The sequence below is a fragment of the Thermobia domestica genome, chromosome 10 (assembly GCF_964235325.1).
Source record: "Thermobia domestica chromosome 10, izTheDome1.hap1.1, whole genome shotgun sequence".
Classification (NCBI taxonomy): Eukaryota; Metazoa; Arthropoda; class Insecta; order Zygentoma; family Lepismatidae; genus Thermobia; species Thermobia domestica.
The window spans coordinates 93286084-93306107 of record NC_137463.1 but is presented as its reverse complement, the minus strand read 5'-3'; the positions used below and the strand labels follow the sequence as shown (position 1 = coordinate 93306107).

Genomic DNA, 20024 nt, shown 5'->3' with positions numbered 1-20024 from the left:
CAAAATTTTGTGCATAAAGTTTATATAAAAGTCTATTTTAGAATATTAAATAATAGTAATTATATGTTTTAGTACATGAGTATTAGTGAAATTTGCCTACTGCTGTCTCTTTTAAGAAGTAATTTGGTTAAAATTAACAAAATTTCACCAGATCAAAGAGCACATTAAGAACTCGGTTTCATTCAAGAACTCTATTTGTTGTATCAGAAACGCTTCATGATGGTAGATGTGTATGCAGCCGTTAAAGTCCTGTAAATTAATGCACAACCATGAGTAAACGACTAAAAGGCATATAAAGGAAATAAGTGCAGACTATTAATTTTCAAGAATAATTACAACAGTTTTGTTTTTGATTTCTTCTTTTTTAAAATATTCGCAATATTGAAGTTTCTTAACACACTTTCACGCCTTTGAGAGAGAAAAAAAAAAAAAAAAACGTTTACATTACTAGTAAAATAAACCTAATACAAAATTTTTGTTATTTTCCCAATTTTTCCGGAAAGAAACTGGAAAAACTGCTTTTTACCAACGGGTTCAAAATATCCGGAAATTTTACAACACTAGTCATAACACGAGGTATAGCTCTTTTTAAATGAGCTATAAACCTGCGATTTCGTCCATCGCAGATTTAGATGCGGCTCCATCGGTTGCACAAGCTACAATGTTTGCTACAGAGATATGTTCCTCGTCAAAAACATCTTCCACCTTCTTACATATTGAAGAACCCTTCGTGTCGGTGGTTAAGTTTTTGGCAAACAACAGTTCCTCCATAATCTCGTCATTTTGATTAATGAAACGGATGTAACCTAGCAGCAATGCTTCGCTATCACGAACCGTTGATGCATCAATCTGCATTACAAATTCTGTATTTTTCTGCATGTTAAGTGTCTCCTCAACATCAGCATCCATTTCATCAATTCTTCTGGAAACATTATCATTACTCGAGGGAATGTACTGGATAGACGTATTTGAGCCCGGTCCTAACTATTGCTTTAACGGTGGGCAATATTAATGTTTCTCCGATAGTGTGAGGTTATCCACATCTTGCTATTAATAGACACTTTAGAAGAAGAAAGGAGTCCTTTTCCGGCATTCTGTACGGATTTTCCAAACAGCTTCTCCACAGTGTTTCGGCTCTCAGATTTTAACTTCTGATTTTAAAAGAACGAGAGTTTTATCGGCTTTGTCCAGGTAGATTCTTAGCAGGTGATGTTTCAGTCGCGAAGGCTTCGTGGCTTCATTTGAAAATGTCTTTTCACAAAGAAAGAGAAGGGAAGTTGAACATTTGTAGGAGTCGAGATGAATCCAAATTTCAAGTATTCAGTCGAATATTGACGGCACTGTGTTTCCATACATGTTGACGAGTGTTCTTCAATATGTATAAACTCCAGACAACAAACTAAAACTAATCGATTGTGAATCAACTGTAAATTACTCACATTATTAAATTAATAAATTTCCACGAAATTCAATTCTAAAGCACAAGCGATTTCACTCAACAATACTGTTCTTTTGTTCACTTCACAGCACTCTGCACCACTACCTAACCACTCGTAGTTAGGAAACATTATTTTCCTTCGTAATGCATTGTTTTTTCGTATGGATAACGAGGCGCACTACAAAAGAGAACCGAACCGAGCAAAACAGAACAAAATATTCTAGTTTCTGACTGGAATGAGACATGAGAGGCTGAGGAATTAAGAGTTGATTGGCAAGTGCTCCCTGTCAACTTAATGGTTGTGAAATCGGTCATTAAACGTTCTTGTGCAGCGTTGCCAGTCCGTTTGCAAAAATTTGTAAAATGCATATGGATGCAGAATGCCCTTGTTCAACAATACTAACAAAAAGTCTAATATGTCATGAAATATCAACGCCCTCTACATAGTCTATCGCCCCCCGATCGCCCCTTTTTGTTCCAGCACCCCCTTTGAGAACGAAAACGCTCCCTGGGGGGAGATATCGCCCACGTTGAGAACCACGTCCTACGGTATAGCTTGCCTGCCTGTCGCCGATAGATGCCGCTATCTGCACTTCGCTTGTCTGTATAACGAAGTGCTTGAATTATTGGCAGGAAGTTTGGGGTGGTTGGCGGGCTAATAATAATAATAATAATAATAATAATAATAATAATAATAATAATAATAATAATAATAATAATAATAATAATAATAATAATAAAGACGTTAAATATAAACAAATAGAGCTTTAAATTAGAGCACAATTTTAACCTATACTGTACAGTGGACCGATGGCTAGGGTAAACAACTGTTTATTTTAAAGTCAAATAGCAGTCATTTATTAAACAAAAAGAGTTAAATAGAAAAAAAAAATATTTGTTTACTTGACTGCTTAATTTTCCCACGGAAGGAGGAAAACTAAACAAATCTTAAGTATCTATTGAAGCTTTCCTGGCGACGTATTGTGAACAGGTCTTCTCGGGGTAGCAGCTAGGTAAATAACGTTATATTGTGCGACGTTTCGAGAGCTGACATCGTCCTCATCTTCAGGCGAACATGAGTGATGATGCACTATAGTGTATGGAATATATACTCATGTATGTATGATTGGACTTTTCTGATTGGTGGTTGAAATGGCGGCTTCTGATTGGTGCATCATCATATTCGCCTGAAGATGAGGACGCTGTCAGCCCTCGAAACGTCGCACAATATAACGTTATTTACCTGGCTGCTAGCCCAAGAAGACCTGTTCATAAACAAATCTTATAATAAATTAGTTTCTTTTTTCCGTTATCACTATCCATGTATTAACTTATAATATATTGGCAAACTCAATCGAAGCGTAATTGATGATTATAAGATAATTACATATAGATAGCCAAGTCTCTAAACAAAACTTTGCATTTGCATTTTAAAATCTGTTGAGTCCTTACCAATATTCGAGAAATTTTTTAATTAAAGAATAAAGCATTTGTAAGGAAATGTAAGTTCTTCAGATATATGCATACGACTGATCGACACAATGGACTCCACCAGAAATACTCATGACTTCTATGACATGCAAGATTAGTAGATACCTAGAGCGCAGCAAAGCATTTCTTTTTTTTTTTTTTTTTTTTTTTTTTTGCCAGAGACAATATACTTTTAAGAATAAGGAGTATTTAAAAATCGTAGTACAGATAATGAGACACTAGTTTAAAAATACAATTAATTTACTAATATATATATCATAATCCATCCTTCTTTTCTATTTTCTGGGCAGTTTTCACTGTTATCTAGTGTAAGAGACTAGCCAATGTAATTTATGATCAACAAATCAATATAACCAATCAATACCGATACTGTAATTGGAGAACATTCAACATCTTGCAATTCTTTAAGCATTCATCGAATTTGAAATTGGAAGTTTATTTAAATGGGCTACAAAAAAGTATGAGAAACAAAATATACACAACTAAAACGGAGCGGAGTAAAGATAGGTTCGATAATGATGTAGAAATCCTTATTATTTTAATTTTTATTTGATAAACTAGTTGATAATGTTGTCTTAAAGAATTATGCAAGAGGAATGTACATAATACTGACAATATCACAATAGTCACTGTATCCTGTGATCGCACGAAGACTGGATTATTAAGTTGTTAAATATTCGCAAGCATAAAAAAGTATCATTTATTGTACAAAACAAAGTAAGACTTACCACCACAAATGTGCCCCACTCGATAGATTCGGGCACTAAAGAAAAGGCACGCTATAATATGTATAATTATAAAAATACTTCTAAAGATAATTGAGTCTGCTAGCACCCCAATTACACATAAAATGATTATGAGAGCTAATCCCATGAATGCTGTATGCGCATCTGCAACAAGATCTGCATGTCTCATTTGGTATATCTTCAACATCATAAGGGCAATAATGATGAACATGTAAGTCGTGTCTGGAATGAGATATTAAAGGAACACAATTACAATTAAACTTAGCCAAGGAACAGAATTACAGCAAAACTTAGCCAACTTTGATTTCATTAAAGACTGGCTAACAATGATGTGTTGCCAATTCACAGATTTTTTCGACCAAAAATTAAGAATGGATGATATGTAGTATACTTCTAGAAATTTTAGTTGTCCTTCACCTTATATTTTATAAATAACAAATAATATACAATTAACATTTTTAAAATAAAAGTATTATGTTCAATGCAGTACCTGGTTTTCTAATAATCTTTAATTCATTCAGACGGCCAAGATGGCATGCTTATTTACAACACGAATGTTAATAATCCACTGCAAGGGTTAAAGAAAATGTAATTAGAATGCAATGAGCAAAAGAAATTCTTTTATAATCCATATATTGGATCCATATCGACTGACATTTGATAAGGTAGATCTAACAAATTGCAAGAAATTATTTAAAATCTTAACTTAAAAAAAAAAAAAAAAAAAAAAAAAAATTGTATATACATTTGTCAATGATAAATATCAAAAGTAGTAAATGGCACAATGTAATGTATTTTTGCGCAAGTCATGTCCAATTGACAAGGTTTTTCTTACTACTTTATGCTTTTTTGGGCTGCAAAACAATCAAAGTTGAGTTGTGCATTTTCTAGATACTCGGAAGAGCGTAATATTACTCTAGTAATAATAATAATAATAATAATAATAATAATAATAATAATAATAAATAATAATAATAATAATAATAATAATAATAATAATAATAATAATAATAATAAAATTATAATAATAATAATAATAATAATAATAATAATAATAATAATAATAATAATAATAATAATAATAATAATAATAATAATATATTTCAACGAAATGTATGTTTTATTTTAAACATGCCGCAACATCAGATTAGACTGGAGCGATTTGTTTATTTGGTAACCAGCGGAAATGAAGGACATGAAGTACTAAACAAAAGTTAATGCAGAAAAAATTCCCTATCCTTCTCCTTACCAATATATTCCTTGTATTCGAGAATACATAAAAATCACTCTCGCCTCGCTTCATAGTGCTAAGAGTTAAAGGTATACTTAAGTAACAACATTTACTAAATTAAATTTTCATAGTATACGATCAATAGTGGTCTTTGATTTCTATTGCTATAAAGGTAGTTCATAAATTCTGCAGTTTTCGTACGCATAGGAGATTCACTACATTGTTGTTGCAGAATCATACTGAGAAGGGGACTGGGATTTTGTAGTCCCATCTCACGAAGACTTCACTTTAAACATGTTAATGGAATCTATCACTGATTTCTCTGGTTTCGTTTAGGTATTGATCATCTTTTGAATATCGGTAACTGAACCAGATATCGGATGGTAATTTACTTCCATTTCTATATCTGGAAATTATAAATATTCTATATTCAGAAGTTACGAAACGTAATTCGAATGGTTCAGAAAAACTTACCTCTGAATGCGTCTCACATTTGAGATCTCCGTGTAATTTTTCAACAAGTCCTTCTTTCTTCCTCGGCTACATCGAAATTACTACTCTCAACTTACATCACATTTTATGAGGGAACACGGTCATCTTTCACAATTTACCCGTACTACTAAGATCATCGGTAAATAGTACAAGATGATATTGTTCCGTCAGAAGATGTGATATAAGTTTACAGTAAGAATTTCGAAGCTACCGAGGAAGACAAGAACACTTCTTGTTGAACGTATGGATATTTTAAATATTAAGACCTATTCAAACTGTAAGTTTGTTAAATATTAGATTTGCATTAATTTCTTTAAGGAAAAAGAAAATTATGAACATTTTCCTGAATATAAATATGTAATCTTTCTTTTGGACACACGGAGTTATGATTCAATTTCTGAGTCATTTAACACGAACTATTACTAGAAACAGGATAAACAAATTCGCCTATGCAAGTTTCTTTGCAGCATGATATTATTTTTAAAGCATGTGTAAAATAAGTCCGTTGTATCGTGTATCTGTAATTGCATGTTGGTATTATATGTCTTAAAATTTTGTAAGAACTTTTCCTATTCTTCCGAAAGAGTATGATAGCTAATTCCTGGTAAATAAAGATTTTCCCACAAGTTTAAGTTAAGATTTATCTATGGAACAAATTTGAGAGGTAGTTTATTGAGTGACACTTCCCACCGCAGAACATATGACCAACGCGCATTAACTTCAATCATTTGAAATGTACGTTATTTGTATCAACATAAATTACATTGTCCACAATTCTACTGTTGTCTGGTAACTTCAACATCATTTTTTCTTCCTAGAATAATGCGCTGGTACTACGAAATTCGAAACAAAGAGATATTATTTAAAGACAAAACTAGATATTTTTTAAAGCACTCCAAATAACAGGAAAAAATCAACAATAATTTCACGATTCAAAAATTTGAGCGAACTAAGCCAAAATTTTTTATTCACCTGAACAAGTTTACATTCGGGTTGCCTACTAACACTACGAAAGTAAGAAATTTTGAAAGAAATGGATAAGTAATTTTCAAGAATAGCTCTTTCTTCCTGTTTATCTATAAATGAAGGATATTGTATTGGAGGAATTTTGAAGCTTCGTTGCTACGTGCGGGAAACCTGATATTTTAATTAAAAAATATTAGTATCAAAACAGAAAATAATTTTTAAAAGTATTATATTGAACATTAAATTTGCTTTTTTCCAACAAAACATTCATAGCTTTATCCCCTGCACCTATCAAATGATATTCATCGGGCAGAAGGATTATATCTTTTTTGAAGAAATAACACACGTTGTCTATGATTATTTTGAATTAAAATACTGCTATTACATAACTAACAGTATAAATGGAATGCAAAAAATATGCTTTTATGAGAAAAAGCGAAAAGGCTATTATTCACTGCAAAAAATATGTAGCAGAATTTTCTTCTATATGCAACAGGCAGCGCTTTCGGAAGATGCAACTTCCTTCATCAGCCTGTGGTAGACTTCAAAAAGGATTTTAAAAAATGAAGGATGGTAAAAAAAAATGGTTAAAAGGTTGGGATATGTAGAAAACAAATCTTCTGTCAAATATTAAAACACACGGGAATAGAAACTCTCTGACATTGGCTTTTATCTTTTTCAAATATTACTTGAATGATTTCAGGCAGTACAGAAACAATGACGATGAGGTTATGATGCAGTAATCATGATTATATCATGTTTAACTTGTTAGGTGGAAGTTTTTGAAAAAGATAACAAGAAAAAATAGCGAAAGTACTGGATCATGAGTAACATATTCTGAAGAAGAAACTGAATGAGTAGCGTAACAAGCAATAACCTAAAATACAGAGGTTTACATGCCTATCTAACATTTTTCTATTCTTGCGTTTATTCTTGTCCTAATGCCTTTGACAAAGTTTGAAATATAACATTTTCTCCGTTTGCGATGACGTTTGGCCATCGACTTTTGGAGGTGGTTGTCCGCAGGGAGTCCATGACGAAAAATATTTTAGAATGTGACATTTTTGTTTGCTTTTCACTCGTTCCACATCAAAAAATGATCAACAAGATATCATACAAACATTTTTCAGTATAACAGATCTCAATCTTTATAGCAAAGAAACATATTTGACATGACATAAAGTTGAGTACTATTTGCTAAAGCAATTGAACTTTAGAGACAATAACTAAAATTATTTTAAGTGTAACTATTACTAAAATGTAACGATTTCCTTTTAAAAATTCCTAAAGATTACAAATAAAAACTATTTCCGTTCAAATGCACCAATTACTAATAGAAAATCGTTTTAAAAAAATAAAATAATAATAAATAAAAACATAAAAAACAGTGCAACCGAACGCTTCTCACTTTTTGAATATTTCTTTACCAGCTTTTTCTTTCTTGTCCCTTCTTAATGAAGCATTCAGCGAAAGTCCTGATAATTTGCTTTCTTTTCTTTGTATTGGATAATTATACAATATCTTTTGCGTTTAGCGAAGAAAAAAGGTACAAACATGGGAAATGTAGCAGTCGATAGATCTAATTGAGCTGAACAAAAGGATCTGATTTCATGAGTCATTTTCAAGGAAAACGATTATTTGTAAAACCTAAAAAATTGATACTGTACAATAACCACAAGATCTATTCAGGTGACACTAGTACTGAAGTATATCATTATCAAGTTTTCCATCATGACACTAGCAAGATATCAACCTTCAGTATGGCTAATGATATATACCCCAGAATTCATTGACTGTAAAACTTCAGTTTGTGTATTTAAATCGATAGGGGACATCGGCCTGAACAAGATGATAAATCTAGAGTAAATTCTTAATTTTCGAAAAATAGAACAAAATAAATTTTTATAGTATCGAAAAATATGCTGTTTGTTGACAATAATTATGCTAGAACAGATTCTATATTTATTTTTATACTCTATACATGAATAAAATACTCTGTTAAGTAGTGGATTGTCTTTACTTCTAACTGTGACACACACATTCGTAATAGTGGCACACCCATAGTCCTAATACTAATGAACGTACTACTTGCAACGTTTCTACCAGTTTTTAACAAGTAATTTCGTATACTTCTTTCTAAGATTACTTATTAAAATGAACTGAACACGCCTCTATGGAAAATAGTAAATAAAAGTTAAAACTAAAATGTTGAACAGTGGTTTCGTGTAATATAGCCGCTAATGCTCTTACTTTTGATGTGAACGGTCCCGGGTTCGACTCCCGGTTTGGACACTCGATCCAAAAAATGTAACAAAGTTCTTCAGACCCACCATCCTAAATGAGGTTTTCCTCATTCACATCAGGCAGATGCCGGAATGATCCTTCACATAATGGTCCCAGGCGCTTCCTTCCCCATTCCTTCTTCGTCTCCAATTCCCCGGGCAGTGTGATCGCTGAGGGACGTCATCCCTTATACGTGACAGGCTGACATGGCCATATATGCCGGAAGTCCAGAAATCTAATTTCTAATACTAATACTAATACTAAAATATTAAACCATATACTACTGTCAGAAACATACCAAACTGAAAATTCGAACGCTTTGGACAAATATGGTAACTTGCACTCAGTAGGCCTTCGAAAATGAGGGCGGCGCCCATTGCATAAAACAATCCATATAGTTGAGGAACCCCTAAGTCCTAGATATTAAAATGAAAAGAGATACCAATTAATGAGAAACTTTTAACCATGTGTCTAACAATCACACAGAAATTTCAATAAACTAGAATTAAATAGATTTCAATAAAATATTGTAGAAGTGCATGAAACACTATGAAATGTGAAAGATCATGTTAAAAAAGAAGGAAAATTACCGTATATCAAAGTCACTTTTCTTCCCATTTCAAGTAAAAGGACAAAACACTTTAATCAACTTTTTCCAACAATTCTATTTTTAACGAAGATAGATAAATCACGCTAAGAGCCTTTGAAATTTATGAAAGAACCTTCTATGAGAAACAGATGGAGCTAAAGTTGAAAATAAGCACACAGAGAACTGAAGAATGTACTGTAAAAAGTAGCCATACATTGATTAGTGGATCTATTTATCGGAAAAGAACTTTACTCGGCGCTTGATTGCTGGTTGATTATGTGATACACAATAATCCAATTTTTTGAGATTTTCATTACTGACACTATCTGCAACTATTGTTATTGCTTCCAATGTTATTCATAGTTATTAGTTCATAGTTATTTAGATTAAAATGACTAAAACATTCGAATTCAGCACAAAGGAGAAATTATTGGACCTGATGATCATAACGGAGAAAGTGAACAACTCTGAAAAAATTATAATGTTAATTTCTGATTGTTTGAATTAACCACCCGTTCTCATTAACAGGACTATATGAAACTAGACCTATGGGTCCAAATGGAATTCGAAGCAGTACTTGGGTTTTAACCGAAGAAAGTACCCTAAACACCCCAATTGAGATCAAATTCAGGATAAAATCCGCAGCATATACTCATGCAAACTGCTTACCCATGAAGGAGTACTTTACGATTTCCAAGTTATAAAGTTTATCGTATTTTATGACAATAATTTCACAAAGAACTTCGCTATGGTTTTCTCAACAATAACTCCTGAACTTCTGACAAAAGTTGAAACTATGGAGTGTTTCACTCGTAACATTTAAGAAGAATATATATCCATATAAACTGGAAAATAGGAACTGTAATTTGACTTACTAGGGCAGGTCGCGAGGTGGTGTTATTCTGACTTCATATTAATACTATGCTCAATGGAACAATTATACGAACGGAGAAATCGTCGACCGGAAGCGTGTTCGAATTACGAGCATTCGAAGTTCAAAATTGAACAGATTTTACAAAAGGTTTGAAGTAACTATTTTTTGAGATAGACGCTTCATTTTTGGTATCGGGGAGTTTTCTTGGCTGCCCAGCACAGTGGTGAGGTCAAAACCATAGCGAATCTCAAAAAGTGGTAACTTCAAACTATTCGAAAAATCTATTCAATTTTGAACTTTGAACGCTCATAATTCGAACAAACTTCCGATCAAAGATTTCTCTGTTTGCGTAATTGTTTCATACGTAAAACTGAGTCAATTGAGCATAGTATCGATATGAAGTCTGAGTAACACCTTGTGACCTTTCCTAGTTAGATCATTTAATTCTCAGCTCGCTGTCGGTTAAACTAAAGTAATAACAGCTTCTCATGCCTTCTCCTTGTGCATTATGTTATTAAAATAATTTGTAAATGTGCCGTCTATATAATGAAACCAATATCATTGCATCAATAGTATTAATCTTTTATATATAAAAGAGCAAAATTAATAAATACATCGAAATACCCAATTTATTTATTTTACTAAATGGAACATAGTTACTAACTTACGTATTAAGGATAATAGCGTTACAAACTGCGTAAAATGCTTATTTAAAGTTTCTACTTTTAATTTTTTTCTTGCATGTAACATTGAATCATATCTTTCACAGGCTTTCCTATTGTATAATAGGATTACCTTTTGCATTGTGACGACTTTCTTTAATTATATCTTCTAAATTTCTTCCTTCTTTTTTTTTGGGGGGGGGGGGGTAATTGCACACCACAGATCAAAATCAGCTAGTTTTGCCGAATGAAGTTTCATTTTGTGGCAAAACTGTGTACAATCTATTTTGTAATTGCATAGTTTACAAAGAAACAATGTACTTTGCGAAATCCCATTACCCCCCTTTCCCCCCGCAAATTGAATCATTGCTCAGATATATGACTGTTTGCTTACGAAATAAACATCTGTAAAATTTTATTGTAACTTTTGCTAATTGCATCATACTACCTTGATATGTGAACAAGATTTGAAAATTCTAATTTTGAACGAAAATAGATGTGATGGTGTTTCTGGCAAGTTTGTGATGGTGTTTGACTGACTCATAAATTCTAGATTTTTGTATGCTCTGTTAATCATATTAGCAAAGTGTGTACGAAACATGTTTTATTCCAATGGGCGATATCAGAAAATTGGTTTATTGCAACTTATCAATGTCCCAGGGAAGTGCTTACCCAGAATATGCCGAACATCATCGGACCAAAGATAGAGGGAAAGATCATCGTGTTGAAAAATGACAGACTGCAACTTCTCTACGCGTGGCAGAAGGTACTTTTCTACCATATCACAATAAATGATCCCTGTAATGTTTTTCTCATTGAAGAAGAATAGAAAAAACATTCCGTTGGGTATTTATCTACGCCATATTATTAATTTTAGGAGATTATGTGTTCACAAGTGAAACTGATATTATCAAAAACCCATAACTACAACTGCATTTGGTCATTACCTGGCACGTAGCGTGTAGCGTCTCTAGGAAACATAATCTTTTGTAGATATTTCATGTCATTACACATTTTGCCCGACATGGAACAAGCGATTTCAAAACCCACGAGACAGTTATTTAATTCCAAACACCTGATCGATTTCCATTTTGTAATCTTGAAGATGTAACCATTTATACATGGAACTCATGGACAATTATTTTCGGTATTTGTAATTCCCGTAAGGCACAAAAAATTGAATTTTGAAGACTACATTGAAATGCGACTTGCAAATCTTGGTTTTCAGTTCGCGGGGATCACTCAGTTTGACATGATCTTAGAAAGTTTTCTATTCACTTCAGAATGATGGGATTAGAGAAAGAATCACTTTTATATTAAGGGTGAGAGTTTCTTTGTACGATAGTAATTGGAAATTTGGTTTACGCACACCACAGCACACACTAAATCTTCTCCTAAAGTATCGTTCTTTTCATTCATATAATTAATCTGAAACGAAACCAAGAAATGCCCCTTCGTGGTCAAGAGAGTAAAACGAGTGGTTTCTGTGTGTATAAGTCTTGGGTTCAACTCTCGGTTAGAACATTCTTGGAGCACATACAAACCTGAGCATAGTGCTTATTAGGCCACCTGCTTATCTTGGTCTGATCTTTGTAGAGCCTGTATTTTCCCATAAGACATGCATTAAGGACCACTATATAAGTTGGAAATCTGTCTACCTTGGAACTTGATCAGTGTTTGTTCTATGATGTTAATGATAAATTTATCTGTGCATATTGGCAAAATAAAATACCTTTTATTGTTATTTTTCTCAACGGTTTCATATTTCTTATATGTGAAATAGATGTGCTATAATTGTGATAATGGAAACTCACAAGCACGAATCTCCACGATTTGTTCTGGGAAATAAATGACCAGGATATCACCCTATTGATGAAAGAGCGAATAGGTCTTTATGGAAAACCACTTACGTAAATCCAAAAAGTGATTGTTATTTGTTTACCCTGTCAGTTTGGGAAAAACCAATGAACATGTCGGAACCTTTCTTCAATGCAGCTTCAGTAGTTCCAAAAAAAATTTCAAGCTTAAAATTAAACATCTCAGCTAATGGTATCTGCCGCGTTATCAATAGCTGGTCAACAGATAGCAGAGCTTTCGAGCTATGGATTCCCTTAAGATTTTCTCAAAGCATTTTTTGCTCCGGTGTAAACATTTGTAGCTCATTAATAGCAGGTGGTTAAGTTTAAAATTAGAATGTGCGTATATGGCAATAAATAAATAAATAAATAATAAAAAATAAAATAAAATTAATAAATAAAATATATATGTATAGAACGAAATGATTATTAATAAAATGGTTATTAACAACCGATTTGCTGCGAACCACTAGAGATGTCATCCAAAATTTAAAAAATAAAAATAAAATGAAAAAAAATAAAATGAAATAAAATAAAAATAAAATAAAATAAAAATACAAATAGAGGATTCTATTTAGGATAGAAAAGAACATTTGCGAATGAACGAAAAAATCAACTTCTGTATATTAGGGTGTATCGAAAATAACATTTTTTCGTAATCCGGTTACAGCTAGTGCGGTTGTTTGGCCAAATGGCATCAACAAAACGTATAAGAAACCCCAGCTCGATCAGACAACTTCCGCCGCCGAATAGAGCCCAAGTATTAGAAAAATAAGCAAACAGTCACTTTTTAACTGATTTTCCCCCAAAATATTTTTTATATAGGCCTATATTTTATATTTTTCGGTATTCTGTCTTTGAAATATCATTGATGGAAAAGACAAATAAATACATAAAACAAAAATATTATGACTATTTCTGTGCACTAGAAGCATAAAATCCTACTGAATATTTCGTTAAAAAATACTGAATTTTCGTCCTGGCAAACGCTATAAAATATGAGTGTTACAATTACAGGACAGTGGGGCAAGATGAAGAAAAAATTCATTCATTCATTTTTCATGCATTTATAAGTAGAAAAATACAAAACTTAAAAGTATGATTCAATAAAATGTCTACATTAGTTCCTTGAAGATACTAACATTCTCAAAGAAAAGGGAAGTCAGATACATCACATTATTCAATAAAGTACCGAAATCGTCAACATGCCCCACAGGTAGGGCAAGATGGCTAAATGGGACAAGTTGACGTATGAGTAATATCACAATGCAAACCTGAGAAAGTACTACGATCAGTTTAAGAAATGTTACATAATAGTGGAAACTAACACTCATCGCACAAAAAACTTGCCTCACTCTTAATCACGGCATAAGTCGTGTCACCAGCCTTTACATCTGGAACACTGTATCCAGTCTTCATGATGTGGTGAAACATAAGGTTCTTTGCAGCCAACGGATTCCCAATTTTCTGTGTTCAAATTGTAGTTTATTCCAGTCTTCATTCTAGAAGTTGAGGGTTGCAGATCATCCAAACTAATATTCTTAGCTGCTTTCTTTTGCTGTTCCATCTTCAATTGCTCAAACAGTGATGACGTGATGATTGCTGAAGTTTTTTTTTCTTTCTTTTGCCAGTCTGTTTCGTGTCAAATCTCTTTCTAGACTTAGGATATGGCTTTATGGTTTCCGGGGTAACACAAACTATGTTTGAGTTTGAGTTACGTTTAGTATGCTGATTCTTTTGGGTGTGTTATTGGTTTCTGAATGAAGTTTACTCTATTGTAATTGTGTTTATTTTCTTCTGAAATGACGATTGCTGATGCCATGATTTTTCTTTTGCCACTACAATTCTTGTTTGAGTTTTGCTCAGTATGCTGATCCTCTTCTTGTGTCACTGGTCCCGTAATGATGTCATATCTATTGTCATTGTGTTCATTTTCTTCTGTAACTGGAATTTGGTATTGTTGTAGTCGAAGGTAAGAAGTCAACATCGGAAAATAGATTTGTATTAAGACGGAAGATGCCAGTAGTTTCAAACGCTTTCACTGTTATGCTGATAAAAGCTAGCCTGCTGTAGTTTCAAACAAGCCTTTGCAAAAAGAGGAGCAAGGTGACAATCTCTTATTTTTCTTCCTGGATGACTTATTAACCACTTTTCGACGAATTGAGAGAAGTATGCCTTAAGGGGACTGTAGAAACAAATATCAAAGGATTGAAGTTTGTGTGTCGCGTGTGGAGAGAGGCTTAACATTGTGACATGATGATGAAGACACAAATCAATAGCTGGAAGGGACAAATGTGACTCATGGTTATCTATGATCAGAAGAACAGGGTTCTCTTCAGTTGGAGATGAATAATGAATAAAGTGTTCCAATAACTTCATAAATAACTGAGCATTTATCCAACTTGATTCAGAAAATACACATAGGGTACCAGGATCCATTACCTAGTCCTTCTTTAGGAACTTTTCGCTTAAAAATCAACGTTGGAGGTATGAAAGAACCTCCTGCACTCATACAACGAATAACTGTAGCGGATTGACCTCGCTCATCACTCACAACCTGGCGGACTGTTTTGCAGCCTTTTTGAGCTAAAACTTTCGGCATTTTGTTCGGACCAGTAGTAAGGGATGATTCATCTTCACTGTAAATGCGGTCATATGTGAACTTCTCCTCCATTAACATCTTTAGATTCTTATAAAAACGTTCACTTGCTCCCTATTAAAGTCAGAAATTCTCCCAATACTTGCCTTCGGATTTAGAATTATCAGGTTAGGATTCGTACGCATGAAATTTCTCAACCAGTTCTTACATGCCATTTTAGCATTATTGTCAAATGGATGAGGAATCCTATTTCTCACTGCAAATTCACATACAAGTTTCCATATGGTGGAATTTGTCAGCCCATAACTTCTATTGTGCATTTCGATTGCATAATTCACAAGTAGCGATTCTTGATCAGGAGTAAAAACAATTCGGTATCTTCACCTATGGACTGGAAAAGCTTGCAAAGATAAACATAATACCTCACTTTCTGTCTAATTCTAATTCTGATTTGCAAAGTGAATAAATTAAAATTAAGCAATCGACTTTTTTCTTTTTTTTTTTAAATACCATACGAAACATTGTACATATTGAAAACTTACCTGATTTTTCTCCTCATAACACATTCGCAGCATATCTTCTGGTATTCTAGATTTTTTTGCAGCTGCATCGATCGAGGAACCGCTGACAACAGCGTTCAAAGCATTTTTTAATGTTTCATGGTCCCATGAACCATGCATTCCTCTTTCGGTTTTCCTTTTATAATTTCTTATCATTTTCTTTAATAATGTATCCTGGATGGATAAATAAAAATAATTTTTATAACTAGAGCCCACAAAAATAAATAAATAAATAAAAATCCTGCAGTTGAGAACAGAACAAGAGCTTACACAGTATAACTCTGGAATTTGAACTAAATTTACTACGCTGCGCAAACAAAAAGAAAAAATACACTACTATTTTATTTGGTATTTGACTTTAAGGAACACACCAATAATGGGATAAATTGCTTTCTTATAAGGAAGGGTTTGGTTAAAGCGGGTGGGGCAAGTTGACGAATCGCCAACTTGCCTCACAACGCCAATTTTTGAAAAATAGTTACATGCTCTCAAACAAAGGACTGTTCTGTTGTAAAACTTTGTCAGTAAGTACTATGATAAACAATAAGGTCATGCATTATTCTAAGTAATCAATTCTACAAGTATCTAATCACGTAGAAACATTTTTACTATTATGAAAAATAAACTGCAAAATAAATAAAAAAACACTTTTTCTTCCTGCTGTACAAGACTCAATCTTCATTTTGTAAAATTACTATCTCAGGGTGAAGCCTCAAGGTTGTTTCCAGCTGCTGAATAAGTTTCCAGCCTGGAATCATGCACATGCTAGCAGATATGATTGATTCGTTAACTTGCCCCGTTCGTCATCTTGCACCACTGTCCTGTACTTTATCGCTTTTAATAAAACAAGAAGATTTCTTTATGAGAATTAAAAGCCCTCTGCAGCTCTCTGTTTATTTCCAATTGCTGAGAACAAGGTTTGGAAATAATTCAGAACTCACCACATGGAGGCGGCTGTAGGTCGTGTCCAACCTGCCGGGATTTTTTTTTTTTTTTTTTTTTTGCTTAGTTACTTGTTATTCATGTATGAGGACTTGGTTTCAAATGTTGACATTTGCTTCTGCGACTTCAGAGTAGCTAAGACGAATTTGTGCCGTTCTTCAGGTCTACAAACAGCCGATGCAGCCTCAGTGACGAGTTTGACCTTTCGATCAACACTTTGTGTGCGACAAAGAAAGTCCTCATTTGCAAAGGCAGAACTTTTAATATTCTCACGTAGAACTTCAGTGCTTATATTCTTTGTCAGTGGTGGCTCCGTTAATTTACAGTTTGATCAATCGATGACTTCTGTATATGATGAGAAATCAAGTCTAATTTCCAGAGGAACAGAAAATTCTCGAGTGGCATTGATTCGACATAAAGTTATTCTAGCTTTGAGTATTCTTCTTCAACTTTTAATTGCCTTTTGACACCATCTGGATCCGAAATCATTGACAAGAGCAGATTCTCTGGATGGCTAAGCCAGGTATTTCTTTTGATGACGGGATGAATAATGTTTGTTGTAACTTCGTCCAGACAGAGGGAAGACATTAACTTCTATAAATTGTGTGGTCCTTCCACGATAGATGGTTCGATCTTAATTGAAAACCACATGAATGCGTAGACTTTCATGATGTAGACAACTAGGCCCACAAGATGGTCGAATGGCTATTTGTTCATACATAAAGACGCAATGTTCTATTTAATCCAGGCTCTGTCCATAAGAGCTATAGAAAAGTAGGGGATGACAGCAGATCTCTCGAACCTTTTAGATGGTGATCAAATAATGAAAAAAAAAAAAAAAAAAAAAAAATCGAAGGTAATATTTCCACAACCGAGGCTTTCATTGTGAAATTCAATATTTCAAGATGGCGCCCGTGAGCCAAGTACCAAATTATATTTAAACTGGAATATCTTCTCACAGAAACAAGCTAGAAACTTTGTTCTTGTACCAAATTAAAGATAATTAATAGCAGAAGTAAGAAAACTGGGTATATTGTTTACATGTTGCCGCTATATTTAAAAATAACAGGTCATTTGTGCCAAAAATTAGTATTTCCCGCTTCTCTTTTTTCATTTCATGACAAATAACTATTAAGCCACTACAAATATGAAAACTCAGCCCAAAATAATTAAAGGAGCATAATCTTAACTTCCTATATTTACTAATATCTTTAGTTGATCTTAAAAATGATGGAGCTAGTTATTTTTAAGTGGCGCAGGGTGTAGCGTTTTTTGGACTGTTTAATAAATTACCGGAAAACACTCACTATGCGCAAAACTTTCAAAGCTATTACTTTTCAACAAATTAAAACAGTCCGTTCATTATATCGGTAAATTAAAAGCAATACGTTGCTGTGTCACAGCAAATGAAATAATAATGTTATTGCATTTGTTAAGTATTATTATTAACATGTTTGTTCATATAATATGTAACTAATGTAATTATTATACTGTTTTATTTTGCAGACTCTGATGTCATGAAAATTTACTTTAATTTGATGATAACATCATATGTGCTTGTGAGAGCTAGTAACATTTAATGTGTTTTTTTTTCAGTTGCAAACATATGATTTTAGCTGTGCTTTACATTATTTCTTTTCAGAATATAATGTAAAATTACTGACACTTAACATGAAATACTCAAAATAATATTTAAAATTTTTCCAAATATTTTAGCTGTGTTTGAGAGCAATATCTGGAAACTGAAAAATTACAGGATTAAGTAAAACTACTGACACTCAACAACATAAAGTCATTCAAATAAGAAAAGCCAATTTTTTAGATATGCATCTTAATGTAATTATTTTTTATAAATTGTTTTTTCGAATACAAAGTAAAATTACAGACACACAAAATAAATTCTCAAACTAATAAGAGGATATGAATATTTCTATACACCTAAAAGTAACAATAATGAAATAACTTACAAATAATGCTAAAATGTATTTTGTGGTTAATCACCTATGGAAAACGGGGAAAATATAATTATACTATTGTGTAATATTTCCAATTACTTTCTTTCTATTTGTTTCTACGTATTTTACTAGTCTATTGTTCTACGTTCTCAATTTGTTTCGATCACATTCTTTTGTATGAACTTAAGGACGTATCCGCACATGAGCCAGTGTATTTGGAGTATGAAAAACAATCTACATCACGTTTTCGACACTTACACCTTCTTGTTCCGCAACTTTTACATCCACATACACTTATAACATGCTCTGGTAAACAGTTGAGTGTCGCACTAAGAACTAGTGAGTTGCCTTCATCCAGCTGCCAGACATACTCCAAAGGATTGAGAGGGGCACTTCCTTCAAGCACAGTTAAATAAGTGTGTACCATGCAGAATGTACTTTGCAAGTGACTCCTAAGAGAAGAACTTGTGGGCGGAATAGTTAACAAATTGGACGTTTTTGTATGCATAATCTGTTCTCTTAGAAGTTCGTCAAATGAATGCGAAGAACTCCCAGATTTGATAACTTGAACAAGTTACTTTTCTGCATTCTCCAAGTCGTCCGACACTTTAGATCTCTGTTTTCCGAAGTTTCGAAGCAATTTAACAGCATCTGCTTTTATAGATGCTGATTTTGTACCTATTTTATTTGAGACATCGGAACCCGTAAAAATAATAGATGGCATAACGACTTCGCTCAGAGGATCTGCGTTTTTAGAAGTATACGGATAGGAATAATTTCTGATGCAGATTTTCTCATCCATGGCTCTGGCAATCCTTGGAAAGAAAAATAATGTAGCAGGTATACAAGAATCATTACAATACGTTGAATATTATTCTTGACACAATGCTTGATGTGAAGAATTATTCTCAAATCTACTTCTTCTTTGGTCTTTTTAACTCTTCATGTAATTTTGGAACAATTGAAGAGGCAGTGACAGATATAGCAGGAGTTGCACCATTTTCAAGTAGTAATTCACTTAGATACATTTCAACGGGGATACACTGCTTTTGTGCAGAGGTAGTCTTTTAAGACATCTTGAATTTCAATTTTGTTTTCTGAGAAAGCCCTAAATCTTTTCATTTGCACCGGTAGCGAGGTGGTAGATGACAAATCTGCTAGTAGTAAAGATGAGGGGGTTACCCTTTACTGTCTTTAAACATTTTTCACTAAGATGATTAGATAGCTATCAAAAACAAAATCGTCGCTGGTGCATGTGAAAACACTGCTGCAGATCCTGAAGAATACATCAAACAGATCAGCAAACGTTTGTAAACCTTTCACTCGAGTTTTAGGAAGTT

At 33.2% G+C, this 20024-nt stretch overlaps 1 protein-coding gene across 1 annotated transcript in view; it reads right to left on the bottom strand.

Annotated features, from left to right (window-relative positions):
• The window catches only part of LOC145661547 (SID1 transmembrane family member 2-like), a 112817-nt gene that overhangs the window by 71591 nt on the left and 21202 nt on the right, over positions 1–20024 (bottom strand). Inside the window, exons 2-4 of the mRNA XM_081726870.1 lie at positions 15770–15961; positions 8946–9063; positions 3658–3897 (exon numbers count right to left, since the gene is read on the bottom strand). Coding sequence (XP_081582996.1) covers positions 3658–3897; positions 8946–9063; positions 15770–15961 — 550 coding nt within the window. The remainder of the gene's footprint in view (positions 1–3657; positions 3898–8945; positions 9064–15769; positions 15962–20024) is intronic.